The sequence below is a fragment of the Vidua macroura genome, chromosome 6, assembly GCF_024509145.1.
Source record: "Vidua macroura isolate BioBank_ID:100142 chromosome 6, ASM2450914v1, whole genome shotgun sequence".
NCBI lineage: Eukaryota > Metazoa > Chordata > Aves > Passeriformes > Viduidae > Vidua > Vidua macroura.
The window spans coordinates 38,129,388-38,149,986 of NC_071576.1; the positions used below are offsets into that span (position 1 = coordinate 38,129,388).

At 38.8% G+C, this 20,599-nt stretch overlaps 1 protein-coding gene across 1 annotated transcript; it reads right to left on the reverse strand.

Moving 5' to 3' along the window:
• Positions 1-757: 757 nt before the first annotated feature.
• Positions 758-15,540, reverse strand: LOC128808762 (embryonic protein UVS.2-like). The gene is made up of 11 exons (XM_053980253.1): positions 15,472-15,540; positions 15,282-15,306; positions 14,260-14,397; positions 12,884-13,001; positions 12,148-12,326; positions 8,447-8,528; positions 7,422-7,549; positions 5,588-5,703; positions 4,959-5,184; positions 3,733-3,851; positions 758-3,179 (listed from the first exon to the last, which is right to left on the reverse strand). Exons 1-11 carry the CDS (start codon positions 15,538-15,540, stop codon positions 2,949-2,951), a joined length of 1,431 nt encoding a protein of 476 aa, XP_053836228.1. The 3' UTR covers positions 758-2,948.
• Between the last annotated feature and the right edge of the window lie 5,059 nt (positions 15,541-20,599).

Here is a 20,599-nt window from a genome sequence, read left to right on the forward strand (position 1 = left end):
TTTCCCATGGTAAAGCGAACTCGATTATAAAATCCTATGTGACGACTTAGCCTATAAGGTTTTCAAGTTCTGTTTGAAGTGCAGGAGAGATTAAATGGGCTTTGGATTGTGGGTCTTCTTGCCAAACTCAGTTTTGCACAGTAAGTTGTACATTCTCTGTCCTACATAGTTATATCTACTCTGCTCTGGGCAGCTCCCACCTGGAGTGCTGCATCCGGGTCTGGAGTCCTCAGCACAGAAAAGACAAGGACCTTGTCTTCTGGATGATGGAGCACATCCATAAGAGGGCCACAAAGACGATTAGGAAGCTGGAGCACCTATCCTATGAGGACATGCTGAGGGAGTCGGGTTGAGTTGAGTCAAGAGATGAGAGGGCTCTGGGGAGACCTTATTGCAGCCTTTCATACTTATAGGGGGCTTATATGAGATGGGAACAAGAATTTTAGCAGGGCCTGTTGTGATAGGACAAGGGACAATGGTTTTGAACTAAAGTAGGGCTGATTTAGACTAGCTATAAGGAAAAAAGTTTTTATGTGTGTGGGTGGTGAGACACTGCAACAGGTTGCCCAGAAAGGTGGTGGATGCCCCACCTCTGGAAACATTCAAAGTCAGGTTGGATGGGGCTCTGAGCAACTTGGTCTAGTTGAAGATGACTGCTTATTGCAGGGTTTTGGACTAGGTGACCTTTATGTGTGTCCCTTTCAACCCAAACTATTCTGTGATTCAATAACCGGGGTTGTAGTCATGCAAGCAAGTGTCATCTCAACCACAGTTATTTATTTATGCAAGGGAAATGTATTTTAAATTAAACACAAAAATAGACCTATGAGTAGTACATTTTTGTGTGCTTCTGTAATGCTTTAATCCAGGCTGTTTTTCTCCTGCAGCAATAATTGACAGATCCCTGTTCTGGTTCTTACAGACTACAAAAGCATAGCACTCAAAGGCTCTGATTTGCCTCCCAGGCAGGAACCAGGACAGTCTCAAAGCAGGTAAAAAATGAATACGTGGGCACAAACACTCTTACTTCTTCCACACACAGAGGCCTGTGGAAGTGAGTCTCTCTTTAAAATCATCTGGTATTTTATGCAATTAAGGTAATACTTGTTTGTGTCATGAGTTATGTACATCTGTTGGAATGTATATATTCCTCACTGCTAGATACCTCTGTATTTTATGGTTAAATCCTTACATTTTGGATTTCAATAGTGTGTTAAGTGAGTGCTGAACTTCAATATTAGAACTTCTGAAAATCCTTCTGTATGTGGTATATTGCTTTTGGAATATGCTGTTGCTTGTTTACCCACCAAGTGTGGGTAAACATCTAAAACATTGCACATCTGTAGAGCTCCACATCAGACCAAGGGAAGGGAATCTAAAGTAATATTCAAGTTACAAAGCTGTTCAGCACTGTCTGTTTAAAACAGGGACCTGTTCAACTTTGTTACATAATGAGAGTTGTCATGGGGTTGTTACTTTTGCACCTCCATCAAAGTCCTCAGATTCAAGGAGAAGAATTAGCATTTTTACAGTCTGAAGTTGAGCTTAAAAATAGAAGTAGAGTTTAATTTTCTGTCATGCTGATGAAATGGTTACATTCTCCAAAATTATGCCAATCTAAATCGTGAGCCAAATTAAATGAAGGAATGCTTTTTATAGCCAGAAGATTGGAGCTTGTAAGAAATACAAATATTTGTTGCCTGCTGTGCTTGCACTTTCCCACCATGATGCAAGAAAGCTCTAAACCCCGATGTCCACAACTTATCAATTATCATTCTTCACTGGGTGAAAATTAAGCAGCGCTTAAAAAGCAAAACATTATAGATCTTAAACCCCTCCCCCAGCTACTACAAAGTCATCATAATTAATTTTTTTTTGGTTGCACCAGGAAAGCAAATTGGCAATTTCTACATGTTCTTCTTCACAAAGATATAATTTCAGCAAAATCTTTTATTATTAATTATGTTTTTGCATCTCCCAGTTTGGCATTAGCATTTAATTCTGAATACATCAAGATAAAGTGTTAGGTGTTTACAGTGGTGATTTCTTTCTCCACTCCAGCCATCTCTTTAGAGGAGGAGGATTTCTCTCTACAGACAAGGTACTTCACACCTAAAATGCTCTTCAAAGAGAACATTCAATGGTCTTTGCATTAGGTCTTCAGGCCTCAATGCATTTTAAAAAACTATTTTGGTAACACCTTATGGACAATTTCAATACCTGACTCAGGCCACAGCAAAGTGACAACAGCAGGTGCTTCATTCCATTCCCTCTCCCTCGCTGCTTGTTTCTGCCACTCTTAACTTCAGTTTCTTTAGTTAAATCTGTTCCCTGACCTGGTTCATCTCACAGAGGAGTAGTGAAAATCTTTAAGGTGAGGTACTCTATGTCATATTGTTCTATGACACCACTTGTTCTGTGTCAAGTGGTCATTTCCAGGCTAAGTTCTGGTGCCTATATGAACTGTGTAAGTGATCTTGGCTTCAAAATGTAAATAAACGTGTCTGAAGATTTTTCTGTATGCATGCCGAAATGCACATTTAGGTTGGGTAATGGCATTTGACAGAATACAGGTTAAAGTTGCTGCATAGACATGTTCTGAATTTTTTATGGGCACAGTTTCTACCACTAGAAGTTCTTGAAAATCTGCTTACATAGTTTCAGCTCTGCTATTGTGTTTGGCCATGCAACACCAGCAATGAGAATACTACAACAAAAAGCATATGGTCTTAGACAGAAGCATCCCATGGGAAGGAACATTTCTGTCCTTGATTCACCATGGAAATTACACCACTGTAGATGTAAGACTACGAGGTCAAACTTCATGCTTGTTAAAGGTATCAGGCTATATATTTTTTTTTTCTGAAATTGATGGCATCTTCACTTTTACCTGTGGCTAGCTGGACTCTTACTCTCATTCTGTTTTTCAAACCCTGTCTGTATTATACTTACCTAGCAAATGTATAACTCATCACAAATCCAGGCAACTCCCACACTAAGTCACTGTGGAATTCAACCAGCACGAAGTTCCCAGTGGAAGTAAAGTCTGCAACCTTCTCTGTCCCACAATAAGGGCCAACTGCAGGTGACATAGGGCGGCTTCCATCATGTATGAGCAAGTAGTCATAGAGGCATCTGTCACTATATTCCAGCTCAAAGGACAACATTTTGAGAGATATCTGGAGAAAATACAACCAAAACACTTTGTTTCCAGGTTGCAGCCTTTTCTCTTACCCATTTTTTAACAACAACAAATACTCTAAACTCATTGTGTGCAGGCACCATTTTTTTATTCTGTGTGTGCACCACATCCTGATTCCATATGGCAATGCAAATTAGTAGCAAATTATTTACTTAATTCATCAGTATTTGGATTGGAAGGAGAAGCAAGAGACAAGATTGATCTTCTATGCTTCACATTCTTTCCTCTAGAGAAATATAAAAACAGCACCTGGGTGATGTTTCAATTTTCTAGTGGGAGCTCTTACCCAGGGATTATTTTGAACAAAGCCTTGAGGTACAGGCTAGATTCATGAGTTCACTTGTACATGTAAAAGTTTTCACTTGCTGAGCACCTCAAATACCAAGATCCAGCATAAATTCTTAAAATGATTTTTTACTGTGAGGATATCTGCTGAAAACATGACGTAACAGCTCTTATTCTTCAAGGGAAACAGAGGTTTCACCAGAGAACAGTGATGAAACCCACAAATTAGTTCATCTGTGCCTTACCTTGTATCCTACTGGAGAAGTGATGACCCAGAAACATGCTCGGTTTTTGGGGTATTTATTGGGGTAGTTTGGAGAGGTGATGACTCCCTTTGAATCTTTAAAAGTGGCTCCACAATTCACTGAAGAGTAAAGGAAAAAACCAGATATCTTATCAAGAGTGTTTTGTCAGTAGAAATGAGCTTGCTTACACCCTATTGTATTATTTCTTTAAACCAAGAAAAAATGTGCTACCATGAAAATCTACTGCTGAAGTACTTTATTTCTTCACTTAGTATTTGTATCAGCAGCTGTAGTGAAGGAACTAGAAATGTCTGATAAATATCTGATAAATAGTCTTTGGAGGACAGGGAACATCTGCATCTAAAGCTGTATCTGACTTTCCAATTAACTGTTACCATATTAGTGTAGCATTCTGATGGCACTGACTGCCCTTCGGAAAAAAATCAGCTCAAGTATTCAAGATTGCATTATCAAGCTAGATCTAGTGCTTTCTAGAAATTACTCCATTGAATAAAGCAAAAAGAGTAAAAATAACACTTTTCTAAGACTTCTTTGATTTATGCTCTAAAGAAGCTTGGATTTTCAGTTGAAATAAGGCAACTTTGGGCTACTGCCTTCTTGCTGAAAGCATGACACAGCACAACAGAATTTGGTCTGGCAGTCCAGAATGCATTTATGTGTTTGCAAAAAAGACACCCCTCACACAATTACCGGAAGCACAGTGTTTTGTGTAAATAACAAAAGCTTTTAATTCAGAAGGTGTAAGGTACCCAAGGTCAGTACCTCTGCTGCTGCATAAAATCCCACAAAACCTTGAATAATGTCTTGGCCAGATACTGGCTTTGCATCTCATTGGTTGAGGTCTCTTGTTGATTCTGCAGTCTTTGTGTTCTTTGGCTGTACTGCTCCTATTAATTTAAGTCACTGCATTGTTTTTATTTAAAGACATTGTTCTGGAGATATGAAGAAGCCTAACAGAGGCTCTCAGAAGAATGTGAGTGAGATCTCAGGATAACTAACATGACACCCACGTGACATCCCATTTTCTGTTTCCTCTGAACCTTTAGACACATCATTGCCTGGCCTTCTGCATTTCCAGTTGCTGTGAAAGTGTGAAGAATGACAACAAAAAAGACCTACTCTGTAGTGTATAATAAAAGTTTTCAGTTCTTCTGTACAAATACTACTAATGCTCTTCTCCAAGTTTTGTAAAGGAGTGTTCATACCCCTGTTGTAGGAGGCTCTGAATCCTGTGGCTGTAATGCTCTCATCGCTTGCAAACTCTACCAGCATTGTGGATCCAGATGCCACTAAGGAGGGCAGTGGACCCTTCCCACAGTACTTGTCCAGCAAGACAGGGGAGCTCTTGCTGTTCCCATTGTAAATTTTTATATAGTCGGAAGAACAGTCTGAGGAGCGTTGGAGATCAAAAGCCTCAAACTGCAGGAAAATCTGGAGAAGCACAAAAGCAAAAGTTGGGTCTAATGTTATATGCAGGGAAAGTCTCGAACCTTCATATTCATTTTACTATCCATGTATTAGAGAAACCTTACTGTCTATATAAAAAGAGCACAGAATTTCATCTAGCTCTCCTATTATTGAGATCCCAGAGACTGATGTTTCACTACTGCTTGTCTTTGAAAAGCTATCCTATCGAAACTGGATAAAAATTTAGTGAAATAATCCCTCTAATAGTCTTAGTTCTTATGAAAATTGTTGAGACTTTCATTTACTGCATAACAAAATAAATGTCTTGATCCATGAACTGACTCCCAGGAGTTACTCATGGTAATGGAATAATGCTGTGTAGCCTGGATACTGTGCTTGAAACCTTTCTCTGCTTAATAAAAATTACCTTGCTTCGACGGATGCGGATCAACCACAGACAGTTGCTATTGTTCGGGTATGGGGATGGGTAATTGACAGAGGAGAATGAGCCTTTGGGTTTAGGCAACACAGAGCTACAGCAATCTGAAGGGAAGAACCAAACAGCGTTGAAGAGAATGAAAACTGCACAAAAATAGTCCCATAATGCCTGACAAGTCTCTCCAACCATTTTCAGTAGTCAAGCTTGTATAAATTAATTATAATGCTTCCAACTGTATTGCTTTTCCTGGTGTAAAAATTATTGAAAACCTGGAAGTGATATAAAGGTAGTTAAAGTACTTGCCTGTTTCAGCTACTAATGTTTTTTTAAAGACAATAGGGCTTTGTTCACATATATTAGTTTACTATAAAAGGCCTGGATCTTTCATGAACTCCCTTAATTTCAACCACAGAAGTACTTTCAATGACAGCAGTGCATAAGTTTCTATTAGCAACTGTGTGTATTCATAAGTGTGTGGAAAAATCAAGTTTGAAAACAAGATTTTGTCAAAGCAAAGAGAGGTAGTCACTGAAGGAAAAAGGTAACAGAGAGCACTGAAGTCAACCTATAGACCTAGTGACTGATATACAAAGTCTGATCTCATCTATCTTTTGTTTTTCCACATCTTCATTTTTTTGCATTTTATGCAACTCCCCAAATTACAAAATATGAATATATTAGATCTGCTCATAGGAATTTTTGACATTTTTCTCTTGCTTCTTACTTTTCCTGAGACAACCAGACTTTTTATGGGTTTTTTAGTCCCTAAGTTTTTCTCTCTTTTTAAAATTTAGTGCTTTTCTTCCAAAACATACAGATCTAATTATGAAATTGCATAGTAATGGTATTGAAGTGTGATTCATTCCCAGCCCCACTGTCGAGAATAAATATCACTAAATACTTGTTATCACTATCTTTGAGACACATAAATTGTAAAGTTGTCTCATCTGCAGTTGTGAATTTGGAGGAACCACTCTCAGCAATGATTTCTGTACCTAACAATTCAACTGAAGGAATGCTGATTCCTTCTAAATTCTAATTATTTAACTAAGTTCTAACACAAGAGTAGAATTTAGTACACTAATATTTAGGTCTTGTTAATGCTTCTTGCTGCTTTGGTGGAAACTAATTGAATAACATCTCAGAAAAGTTAAATACCATATAAATCAATTAGCCTTTGTCCTGGGAGTTAAAGCAAAACCCATGGAGCGCAGGAGCATGATGTTATACCTGTTTTGTGCATCTTGGCTGAAGAGTTCCTGTTTACAGAGGAATGTTAGGTATTTCTAGACTTTAAGATACCACAGGGATGAGTTGAGAAATGGATGTGGCAAGAAAGTAGGTATCGATACAAAATGCCTATGGTTTTCTCCTCGAAGGGCTTCTGATCAGGCTGAACGGCACCCATGCTTACAGCCCTGCAGACATTTTGTAATTAAGAGAAATCACAAATCTGCTGGCACTACTGATGCATATGACTCTAAGCTATACTCATGGCTGAGGAGAGCTTACATGCTTTGCTACCTTCAGAGCTTTCCTGAAATGAGAATTTCACAGAGGTAGCAACCATGAGTTCTCTGATGGATTTTGCTTATCTCAAAGAGCAGGGATTAGGTGAGGAAAACTCAAAATGAGAGTGAATTATTGAAAGTAAATTGTCCTTTCCAAGAAGGCAGCAGTTTGGCACAGGGACAGTTCAGTTTCCTGTTGTAGGGTGAAAGAGATGTAGTGAAGGGACTGTGGGCCACATTCCTTTGGGGGATGTCTGTCAGTGCCTACAGACATCAGCTGTATTCATATGCCTACTATCTACAGCACTTACTGCACTTGTAGAGCTTGTTGATTTTAGCTACATCCAAGTTACTCAGCCCTTCTCTCTGTCCAATAGGTATAGATGGGTCAGGAACTGGAACAATAGTTGGTTTTCCTGGTGTGCTGGAGAAATCATACCTGTAGAAATAAGGAAATCACATTTCTAGATTGCTTTTCATGGACAGATGGTTCTCTAACTGCATTATCATTTCTCAGGTACCATGTCAACAGAATTTTAATGAAAATGGACAAGAAGTTTCTCAGAGACCCAGTACCCTTCCCTGAAGAGGACCAGCATGGCAGATATTTGGTGTTCAGCAGGTGAAAGCAAGCAAGCAAAAAAAGCTGCTCTGTCCTGAGTGAAAAGGCCACTAATGTCCAGCAAATCCCACCTTCTTGGTTCCTGAGGTAGAGGAGCAGAAATAGTTCTGTCTCAGTTACTAATTGCCTATTTGCTATCTGCAATTTCCTGCCTTCTGCTAGTCTAATTTTATTTAATGGTTTTGTTCAGAAATTGTTACTTGCTTGTGGAAATAAAGGAGAAGGTACATTATACAAGCTTGTACATTATGGACTAAAATGCAGCCTTAGACAGTGTTCCCAGATTAACAGAAGGCAGCATACAACATCTCAATAATATAAAAAAATTCCATCTTTCTTGCCTCTACACTTGAATGTTGTTGTCTATGATCAGCTGTTATACATTTATGAAATAATTTAAACTTCAGAACTGCTTTAGATCAGTGGTTCAGTAGAATTAGACTTTGGGCCACAGCCCTGTCAAAGGCCTTTAGCAAAAGGCGAGAGTATATTGGAAGAAAGATGTCCTATGTTTCGTTGCTATCCATATCAACTCTTGTTTTCCAGGAATCCTGCTGACAAAGGAAGTATGCTCACCCTTAATTATGTCCATGCACTCAAATGAACAGCAAAAGTCACTCCCTGCACAGAGCACCTTCATCCTAGATCTTCTTCCTAGCAGAAGATCTGAAAGCTGTTTGCTCCTTTGAAAGGATATTTCTGCAAACAACTTACGCGCCATAGTGCATCACTGAAGAGTAGTCATAGGGAAGGCCCAGGTTTTTTGAATTCATTTTTCCAAAGTTCCCTTGTTCACCTGGAAGGTGGAAAAGCAGCATTTCAGTCAGAACAATTATTACTGCTCTAATAGTACACTGCCTGCTGTCATAATCCGGAGAGTAACATAGGATACTAATATGTGTTCTAATGAGATCTTGGATCTCTCAAAACCACCAGAGATTTTTGAAATCCATGAGAACCCATTTTTACAGTCTAGTAGGTTTCAGAATATAAAGTCAATCAAATAAGTTTTGATATAATCAACGAATACATTCTACTCTTCAAGCAAAAGTATTCCTCTCTCCATCTTTATTGGTGTGTCTCCCAATACCTTTCAGTGCCATTATCTTGCATACTATAAGCATCTAACCTATGTCCCCAAAGCTGCATCCATACCTTGAGAGGGAAATCTGGCTGACTACCTAGATGAAAAATGAGGAGCTATGCATGGGTAATGTCATGCTGAGCTCTAATGCCAGAAAAGAAAGGAACATATTTTCCCTGCTACTTGTCCCTGAGCCCATGCTACCAGACATGTTCTGGCTTTGTCTCTGATCAGACCCATCAGCAGTGACTAGAGTGAAGTGATATAACTCATATGAAGTAGAAAAACAAATTCTGTCAGAACAGCTGCTGAGCATCTCATCACTTTTCATCAGCCTTAAAAAGCCAATATGAGATAAGGTGTTACACTGATACAGGGCTGGGGTCCAGGGACAGAGACTGGATTTCATGTCACCTAGCTTTATTTCTTCAAGTTAGGCACTGAAGCAATTCCTCAAGGCTTCTAGGATAGTCAGAGGAAAGGGAAAGAAAGAGAGACACAGTTGGAGGGAGTTTCATGTGAAGAAGGCACTTGTTTTTCTCACTGACTGGAGATCATGAGTATGAATTACATGCTGTGTCTCTTCTCCATGGTGAGACAGGCAAACAAGCACTGTCAGAGCAGGGAGCTGAATGCAGCCAGCCTGGCATTAAGAGTAAAGCCCTAGCCATTGAACATTCCTTTCCAGTTCTGTACCTTCATTATTATAACTACATATGTGGTTTGTAAACCACAGACCATCTGGATAAGAGTTTGGAGTTGGACATCCTTGAGATCTACACAACTCAACTGGCAGGCTTCCAACCAAAGCAAATCTCAGCCAGTAATGTCCTTCAGCACTGGTCCTGGGCTGAGGGCTAAGAGATGCAAAAAGAAGATTTGAAATCCCAACTAATAGAAAATTTGGGGATTAACATGAATTTGGAGCTTTCCATAGCTGTAAAACTCAGTTAAGGCTTAAACTGTTTCTCAACAGCATTGGCCTTCCTGACTCTGTTTTAATTTCAGTCCTTATCTGCTATACTAACCTCAGAAAGAATTATCAGCAATTGTGCAGCTTTTTTTGAGGTGATGAACAGACAACACAGTTCAAACATGGTGGAACACTGAAGCATATGACTACTGTTTGGCACAGAAGTGCTCTGCTGAATTAGTTTGCTAGCTAAAGAAAAAGTGACAGCATCCTAGCTGGACTGAGGTGCTGCCAGCAAACTACTACCTACCTCACCACATGCCAAAGAGATCTGGCTGTCTAGACCTGCACATGTTTGGAGACTTACCCCATCTTTTCCACTCTCAAAAAAGGAAAAAAAAAAAATCTACCTCTGCCAGAATGTAAGTGCAATGACTCAGAAGAGCTGAAAAGGAAACTATGGCTGAAGACTCTGAATGTCTTTTTTTTTCCCAAAAATGTAGGAAAAACAAGCTGAGTTTCAAGTAGCTAAGTGGACAGCAACCGATCAGGCTGCATTTTGTCAAAACAAAAAAGTAGGATGGCTTCCAAGGTAAATTGCTGGATAAAAACAAAACCCAGAAAACATTCACAATATGAAAGTTCTAGCAGGAGAAAAACAGCTTGTGTGAGAGAGCTGAGATGCTGGAAAAGGTCTTGAGGTCTAGTTCTGCACCACCAAAGTCAGCAGGATCTCTGCCATCAGCAGCATTAACAGCAGCAAGTTGTAACATTACAGTCCTTATGAACATAACTCTTTCTCCATTTCCTTTTCCCCGCATCTCTTTGCAATTTTTCCCTACAGTGCTTGAGCTGCACACTCTGCATTCCAACTCCCTTGCCACACCAATCATCTCATTCTCCACCCATGGTGAACACTCAAAATGCTGATGATACACCTCATCTCCTTTGGCATAGCCTTGTCTTCTTTACCTCTTCCCCCTCATTCATCATTTCATGATACTGTGCTTGAATCAGAGCTTAGTTACATCTGTATCCTTCAGGAATTATGACATCTGAACCTGTGGAGTCCCCTTTGCAAAACTACTGTAAGACTACGTGTGTTTAGTGTATATAACTTCATGTTTTCAACTTCTCTTTCCTAGCACATCCTTTGCTGACATTTCAAACATGGCACAACCTTGTCGTACAATGGCAAACAACTCACAGCAAAATTACACCTTAACACTGGAGCTGAAACCTCAATAAAGAACAACACAAATGGAATTTACTTAGGATATCATGGGAATAGCTGAAGAAAGTTTGGAGAGCAGTGTGTTAGGAATTTGCAATAAAAACAATCAAGTTCCATCTGGAGAAAAAGATGGATATATTTTTAGCTGTGCATGATACTGTGTAGTTGAGTATCTTATTTGTTGAAGAGACTTAATAGAATTTGGTATTCAATTGTCTGGCCTCATTTACTATTATTTTCTATAATGAATGAAATAGATTATTGTATTTTTACAATTGGTATGGATTACTCAGCTCTCTAAATAGCTGTCAGACAAGTGATGACCTGCATACTTTCTTCTGATATTTTCCTTCTATGTACCACTTTCTCCCTTTCCCTTGGATCTCTTGCCATTCTCTCTACCCTTTCCTTCCCAGAGCCTGGAGCTCTTGTATATGATGAGCCCATGTTCCCAGCACACAGATCATGGGCACATGCCCAAACAATTAATTCTGCATTCTTTTCCATAAAGAGTCTCCACTTGTTTTTCCTCAACAGAGTTACCACTCCTGATTGCTTCCCATGGCTCCTTCTTTTCGTGTGTATATGATACTGTTCACGAGGAGGAAATAATTGCAGTCTTTCTTCTCACATCAAGCCAGGTCCCAGAATTTTGGAAATGCTAATGGTTTTGTGTGTTTCCAGTGCCTCCACATTGAGTCCCTTGTTCATATACATTTTTTGAATATGTGCATTTCACTCACTGCCAAGATGCCTACTGGCTGCCTTCCCCTATTTCCATGGCTTTCCTGGGATAGAACTGTTGTGTGATTCCCCAACATGATCTTGAATGTCACACATCACCTCCCTCAGTTAAGGGTCCCATAGTCTTGCCTCTTGGCCAAGTCATTGCAACAATATTTTGTAATCCTCGTGATCCTGGTATTTTGGAGTCTGGGCTCAAGATGGCAATCAAAATAAGAATATAGAGCTACTTTTAGGCTGCATCTTTCACAGTGCCATAGGTGAAACCACAGAAATTCCCTTAATACAAACACTGAGCAAGAAATTCCATCACACTGAATGTGCTGCTGCTGCAATTCAGCCAACATTAATCATGGTTCTTATTTGCATTGTTGTTCACAGAAGAAAGGTTCTCCTTTAACTGTAAGTATATATTTTCTCTTAAGATTTGGTGGACATACCTGCCACTATGTGTTCCCACATAATCTTGACAAACCTGTCCCGATCACTCCGTGCCTGTTCATGGATGAAACCCAGTGCGTGGTTCATTTCATGCTGAATTGCTCCTTTATCCATGCAACCGTTTTTCACCAGGCCTACTGCTTGACGTCCTCCAATCTTTCCAAAGTAAGACCAGCAGCTAAGAATAAGCAATCAATAACCAAAAGGACTACATATAGCAAATACAAATATATAGATGTATTGATTATGTTACCCAGCTTCTCTAGATATGCAGCCACAGCAGGGGACATGCAAATAGTCACTGGCATGAAATATCTACACTTCTGAAAGCTGCCAAATGACACTGTGGGAGGGAAATAAAGCCTTTGTGATGAGGATGGCAATTTTTAAACCAGTAAACTGGCTATATCAAACTAAGGCAAAGCAGTATAAAGTGTTAAGCAAAACCTGAAACAACTTTACTTATTTAAATTTTTACAGCAATTAAGGAAAATTTCTTATTTTGAATTACACCCCATTATCTTTAAATCCATACACACATTTATTCCTGCAGCCTATTAGCTGATGTAACTACCAGTATATCTAAAGAAAAATGAAAAATTGCACCTTCTCTCTAAATCTTTACTGCTAGTGTGGAAAAAAAAAAAACTAAAACAATTACTTCAATCCAAAACCAGAAAAAAAAATCAAAAATACTTTTTGAGTGCTGCCACTCTCAGGAGACAAGGAGCTTACCTCTGCCCTTGTTCAACATAAACATAGTCTGTTTCTGTAGTGTGATTTACAAATTGCACACAGGTCAGCGTGGAGATCTCTTGCAAAGCATCAGCAATCCAAGACCTCTCTGTTATTGCTTGAAAGAGAAGAGGGGCAGGAGAAATCTTTCGTGGTTAATCAAAAACCAAGGTGCATAGATGGGTGCCTTCCTTAAAAATTTCACAGCACTCATTAGCTGTTTATCATATAAGTATAGTAAAAAAAGGGCACCAAACATTCAGAGATCTTCAAACTGATTGGACTTTTATGGGGAAGTATAGCAATTACAGCTATCCCATATGCATATTATTTAGGAGACAGCTGATGGAAAGCAAAAGATTGGCATTGTTCCTTCCATTAGGCAGAATGATGAAATGAGGCAGTTTCAGATACAAATAGTTGCATTAAAGTATCCCAAATGAGCCAGCTGATTGTAGCTAAGCACCAAAACCCTATTTTGTTTACCAGAAAGAACAAATGCCTGCCACAGCCCCCTTGGAATCACCTGAGACAGCCAAGGCTCTGAAGATCACCGTGTTTCTATTCAGATACCAAATAAAGATCAGAGTGTTCATCTACATTTTGGCCTAATTTGGCTTCCTCAGTTATGAATCATCTACAACTGATGTGTATCTCAATTTCCTAATATTTAAACTTTGGAAGAGGCAGATCGAGGGAATAACCCTCACCTATCCACAAAAGTATATACTGCAGTTCTGGAGGCACATGGGCAGAGAAGCAGCCCAAGAGACTGAGCTTTCCTCAGTTCCTTTTATTTCCATGCTAATTTCTCTCAAGCAAAGATCTTTGAAGAAGGGTCTGTATGGAATTCACTCCTGCAGCTTTTTGCACAGGACAGAGCTATTGACTGACTAGAGGGAATCAACAAAAGAAAAATATCTCCAAGGATTTTTGCTCCATTTTTGCCCCTACAGAGGTTCTAGTGTGGGAATATTTCTATGAGAGATTTAAAAGAAAATTATAGCATTAAAAAACATGTTCCTTGTGGTAATTTTGACAAAAATACATTCATAATGGGAACAAATTATGCCTCTTCTAATGTACTTGCTAAATATCAAAGTACATTGTAGCTAACAGCTAAATATTTCAAGCTAATATTTGAAATTACAATTAATTACCTGACTATTGGCCCAAGTAACCACATATTTTATTGTGATTTGTTTGGAGTCTTAGCCAAACTTCCATGGGGCTAACAGGATAGAGAAAGATGTGTGAATAAATTCTCACTTGTGCAAAGGTTGCTTTTGGTGCATGCCATAGAAACATAAAGTAACAGGGAGTTAGGGACTGGAAAATCAAGGCTAACTTTAGAGCATCCATTTGCATGCACTCACAGAAATCAGAAGAGATGTTAACTGGAACCTTGACCAGTCCATCTTGTGACTTGGGCCATAAACAACTCTCACAGTTAATTGCACTGCGTCGCTCTCTTCTCAACAGGATGTCTCCTTCATACACAGCTATTTCACTACCTGGCAGGTGCAGAAAGTAAAGAACATACAAGGCACTGAGAAGGCAAATACATATGCAGAAAGGGAGATGAGATACATTAACCAAGATTTTGCATCTTTGGAAATTTCTTTCACTGAAGTTCATTTCCTAATAATGTGAGGAAAAATTAGTATGCTAAGATTGGTTAGATTTGCCTTGCTTCCTGTGTAGAAAAGTTTAGTATTAATATAAATGTCATAGTGCAGCTGTAATCAAAGTTGTGACTAAATAAACTTTAGCTTAAGAAGCTTTGGGAGCTAATTGTTATAAGTCATTGTTCTCTTCATTAGAGCTTGCGGAATTAAAGAAAAATCATAACTGACCTCTGTAAAAATAGGATTAATCATACAAAATAAATTACTATTTTTATAATGCATATGGAATGTATGAAAGTTATTAATGACCAAGTTAAATGTGAATTTGACATAAGACATTGGACATGCTCCTCAGTTCTGACTCTAAAATACTGGGAATACATTTCTCACACACAAAAGCTATCTGTTATTAGGCAAAAAAATTACAGAAATCTTGGGTATAGCAGACAGGAAAGTACCATATATCACATAAGATTGAAAACAAAATGAAAAATACTCTGATTTGCTACATATGGAAAAGAACATTTCACGTAGCAATTGTTCAATAATTCTTCATAATTTCTTTATCACAACAGCATAAAAAACCACAATGAATGTGACTTTAAAACACATTTGAGTTCTGTGAATTGCTTTCCACTGATGGTGGGAAAAAAAAAAAAACCCAAAACATTTTCAAAGAGAAAAATATACCAAATCATGATATTGAAGTATGTAGATGCAGCTCCACCAAAACCTGTAGTTATTTATATAATAATTACAATCAAACTCACCTAAGTCATTCTTTCTTGTAGCTATCTGGAAAAAAAAATAGTACATATATTTTAGTACATGCTCATCTCCATAACAGAATACTTCTATCAAGTAGATTCACAGCAGTAAGAGTTTCTAATTAATTTTAAGATAGAGAAACTCAGCAGCAGCAGCAATGTAAATTCTCAACATCTCAGAGCAGGGACACACCTGGACGGGTTTACTTAGTGCAAAGCTACAGAGAAATGCTAAATGAGTTGGCAGAAGAAAGTACTTCATCTTCAAATTTCCAAGATGAACTTCTCTGCTCTGCAGCTCAGTCTCAAAATTGTGGTTAGTTTACTTGGGGCAAGTTTTATGGGAAAGCTGCTGCTGTTGTTAACAAGCGTAACAAAATTAGATAACAAGAAGCATTTTCACAAAACAAACAAGCTGCAGGACCTCTCAAGAGAATTTCCAGGCTCTCATTTCTTATTTATCTTTAGAAAACAGAGGAAGTGGAGCAATAGGAAAGAAAATCAGTAACCTTTAAGTGACTCATCTTTAATTCTAAGAAGAAGCCATGAGCTGCTGCAGGTCCCCTCACTGCTGACCAAGGGACAGGATATCCGGCTGCAGACTGTTTATAGCCAAACTCCATCTCAAGGAACTCTTTGATCCATCCACACTGACTACCTGTAATAGTAACTCCTCAGCTTGCTGCCAGGAGATACCCTGCTCTGCAGAGCCCATCTACCTGCCTATCCCCTCTGTGCACAGCTCCCAGCCAAGCATTTCTGGCCAGGAGTACTCAAAATCTGTTGGAGTCAGAGATGAATCTGATTGTTGACAGAAATTGTTTTTTCAACATGGTACCTTGCAATATCATCATTGCTGACAGAAATTGTGTGTCCTTCTGGAGTCTGCAAATACATAAAACCACCAGGTCACAGAGTTGTGGCTTCCCAGCTTCTGGGAAGCCCTCCTTTCTTTGATGTCCATGAATGGAAACAAGACTAGAAAAGCAGGCCAAATCCTAGAAAACTCACACTGTAAGAGTAAGACAAAGAATTAGAATATTCATGCTAAAGCCACATGAACATCACTATAGGCAGGCAGATCCAGTTTTCTTCTCCCAGCTTCAGTCCCTGCACAAATACTGAGGAGCTGTAGAAAATCATAAAGATTTACTGTATCAGATCTTTAAGAAACAAGCAAGAAAACTTTTGACATTTTCTGCAAAGACAGTGTTTTGAGGAACCTGTGTGGTTCACAGCAAATCAAGATGGCAAGTGCCTTTCCAGAGAGATATATGGGTTGGTCCTTTGTTTTTAAGGAGTACTTTGCTAGGAAAATTTTAGCTGATATTATGTAAAGCTTTGCTACAAGTATTTTAATTTTACCCTACTAATAGTTTGCTCTTCAACTTTCTAAAACAGTCCACATTTCTGTGACTTCCAATATTTATCTGCATTTAGCATTTCCATGTTGAAAAATAATGAGGTGCAGATAAAAAGGGCCCTTTTTTCTTTGGCTGATCAGAGGATGAAGTTCAGAAGTCCTCATTAGTTTGTTATATCATTAACCAGAGGCCCTGCAGTACAGTTCCAAGCAACCTCTGTGTGTATTCAAGATCAGGCTCAAAAGAGAGACAGAAGAAGTCACAGGAGCATATTTCTGCTGGTACACATCACAAAATGACACAAAAGAGGAGAGAACAGAAGTTATTAGGCAATAAAAGCAAGAGAACAAGACCAGATCACTTTGGAGAGCCTGCAGCTGGGTCACTCCAGGTGTGCAGCAAGCAGGGATGGGAGAGCCCTTTGAAGTTCTGCCATACAGTTTTGCATATTCATTCCATGGAAAAAAAAAAAAAAAAAAAACAAACCAACAAACTCAAATACTCAAATCAAGAGATTTATCCCATGGTTTAATTAGTTTTCCTGACTGCCAGAAACAACTGGGTATTTTTCAAGGCTAATTTATAGACCAAAGTCTTGTATCACCTGATAACACATTATCAGGAGTTGTCTCATAGATGCAAATTTCCTTTTTGATGCTGCTTGTCTACATTATCTGCTTTGATATTCTACCAGAATACTCTTCAGGTCCTGGCTTCATTATCTATCCAAATAATTTGACAACACAGCTCTAACTTGCTTTACTTCTCCCATATGCCTTTTCTTACATTGTATTTGAGAGTTCTCATTCTTAGCCACACTGTCCTTGACCTGCCACATATTTTATCACTGTTATTTTAAATTTTATTTATTATTATTAATATTAATATTAATTAATATTTAATATTATTTATTTTTAATTTTAATATTATGTTTATCACATTTTTGGGGATGCTTACTTAGTTTCACCTTTATTCCATGATAGAGAATGGACACTTCTTTAACCATGTGATCCACATTGCTCTTGGCAAAGCATTAAATGACAAAGTTAGAAAAAACAAACACCTGAAGGTGTTTAAGTAAAAGGTTTTTCCCTAGTTCTGTATCAGTAACATGTATCATCACAAGCATTAAGTATAGCATGTCCCATGTTTTTTCCATAATGAGAAAGTACAGAGGCATTTTCCCTGGCTATGGCATTAGAGTGAATGAACCTATGAAGGGTTCCCTTCCACTGAAGGGAAACAAAATTCAGGAGGGTGAATGGCCATGTGATTGTCTAAGCATCCAGTGGAATATCACATTAAATCTCAGTTCCTCAGCTATTCACTCAAAAGTTATGCAGGCAATTTCTAGTGAACAAACAGTTGGTATAACTCAACTGTGTGTTCACCTTAAGGAAGTTTATTACCTTTGAGAAGGAATCACAGATATCTCTACATGTTTAAAGAGGCCAACTGTCCTTACTACATTAAAAATCTCAATTTTTAAAATAACAGTTATAGAAAGCATTGCACTTACTACATGACAATTCTTTTTAAGGCTGTTTTGAGCAACTCTGCATTTAGCGAGAAGTCAGGTTCTGAGGAAGAACATTTTAAAATAACTTTGTAGCCACTAAATGAAGCTATTATACTACATTATAACAGGCTAGAAAGAGTTAAACAATAAAAACATACACAAAAATTCATTTGTGTTTAAAATTATAATATTTTAGAGTTAACTGCTTACAGATATTGTGTCTTTCAGGATGCTAGGATTAGTGAAAGCATGCAATTCATGCCTCATTAACTGATTGAGAGAAGAAAATGAGCTTTCCTGCTTTTGAGTTGTCAGTCAGTTAATCAGTTTAGAATAATTAAATCACTGACCTTGATCAAGTGCAAAAGTGCTTTGGCTTTTGCAGAAAAGGTCAAAATCACAAAAATAAGATTTAAATCTGGTCCCTTACATTGTCCCAGTTACCAGGCAGCAAAAGCCAACCTTTCATAGAAAAGGTTTTGAGCAAAGCATATACTTGATACAAAAAACCTTTGAATGCTAGTTTTAATATAATCAGTCAATTGAGGTGCATGTTACAGCATTTTATTCCACTGCATATATTGACATATTTCCACATTTTGGGTATGTTTTTATTTAAAAGAAATATTTATTCTTTAAAAGAAAAAAATCACCAGTGTCAATACTGAACTATGTTGAAATCAGTTTAAAACCAACATGTTTCAACAACTCTGTTCCTCCCAGACCTCCTGCAGCAGTGCGATCTCTGCTGTTTTACCACCACTTATCCTTTATCTTTCCAGTGCTAGAATGCAGATTTCTCTCTCTTGGGGTTCCTATAGGTCAGGGTGACCCCAAGAGAGATCGTAAAGAGTCTTTGCTTCCCTAGCCCGAATACAGCCGAAGAAGAAATCTGGAATGCATCCAGTTGCTTTTTCAAGGTTGTTTATTTCTTCTTATCTGTAATAGTTTCTCTCTGACCTGCCAAGGTCCGGCTAGTACAGAAGCCATGGCAGTCTGCCCTGAGCCCCAGGCATCTCCCACATTATATACTCAAAATTACGTGTACCACATTTACAGTTCCCGTACCAATACCTAAAATCTATGTTGGACAGTGTGTCCCTATCCTAAACCAATAGAAAAGTGTCACTATCACACTGAGACATGGAGGACAAGAAGAAGGAAGAAAAGGCTAGGGCATGCCCAGATTCCTCCATCTTGTACCCCTGAATTACATTCTAAAAACCCCCAAAATTCTACTTTTCCATCCTGTGTCAATTCACCTATTACACTACTCGAACCCTTTTGGCTTGTAATTCCTCATCCAGAGTTGGCAGTTTTCCACAGGGTAAAAATCGAAGGCACAGATGTTTTTGACTTCTTGCCAGGGTCTCTGAGACCCCTGCCAGGGTCTCGAGACAGCCAGAGCGGCCAGAAGGATGTTTTGGACTCCGACACCAGAATGATACCATAATGCCAGAAAGGAGAGGTGCAAGTCCAAAGACCTTGCACTGGAGATAACTCCAGGGGTCAGTGAGCCTTAACCCCAGATGATGCCTCGAGACAGGAATCAGCTGAAGCATTTACGGCACAGTTGGTTTTCTCTGATTTGCAGTAGCTGTAGGCTGAACAGAACTTTACTATAGCTTTTGAACTTGATGCATGGGGAAAGTTGGGTTCCTGGAGACAAGCCACAAAAGTTGGTTTCAGTATTTGAGTATTAGGTACCCAAGGACTGAGCCAGATGGGATTGGCTGGTCTAGAGCTTCCCTGGTTCTTATAAAATCTGGTCTGAAACCAGTGTCCAACTGCAAACATCACACTAAAGCATTGTTTTATGTTCAGACAGAAGTCCTGATTTAATGCTGCTCTCTAGTGGTTTGCCATTTGTGCAACTGGGACACATTTCCAGAAACAGTCAGGAATGCCCCATCACCACTCAGAGCCTGTTTGCTCCTTTGATCCCTGTTTCAGCAGGGATCACTAACTGCTTCCTGCAGAAAATGCTTACAGGCATGAAGAATCTGTCCTGTAAGCTGTGCTGAGAAGTGATGCATCAGTTTTAGCCTGAACCATCTCAAAACTTTGGTTTAGCTTCTGCAGGTCGTGGCTGCAGTGCACGTCCTCCAGACACTGACAGATTATACATACAAATGCCACAATGTGTTTCTCAGGTGCTGTGATGGCCCATTAGGAAAATGGGACATTTAACTGCACCATTTTCTCTAAGATTCTCAAATCTCAAGATTTGTTTTATTGATGAGTCCTCCTAGGAGCTTTTACTGCAGAAATCAAATAAACCTCCTACTCTGTTCTAGGTCCACTTTAACTACACAGCATAATTCATTACCCCTTTCCTGATTTGCCTTGAAAGAGAACCAAGACAAATGGGCCAGAAGGGAACAGCCTGAAAAGGGCTACTCTATAAGGGGGGCTCCCCAGAAGAGCACAGCCTGTTT

What these genes read in the sequence shown, in the direction of transcription:
- LOC128808762 (XM_053980253.1), bottom strand. Translation starts at nt 15,540, where the DNA reads ATGAAGTACTTTCTTCTGCCAACTCATTTAGCATTTCTCTGTAGCTTT. An exon ending in TATGTTGAACAAGGGCAGAG is followed by an intron (nt 12,327 to 12,883) that starts GTAAGCTCCTTG and finishes GCTTATTCTTAG; the next exon opens with CTGCTGGTCTTACTTTGGAA. An exon ending in CTTCTCCAGTAGGATACAAG is followed by an intron (nt 3,180 to 3,732) that starts GTAAGGCACAGA and finishes TATTTTCTCCAG; the next exon opens with ATATCTCTCAAAATGTTGTC.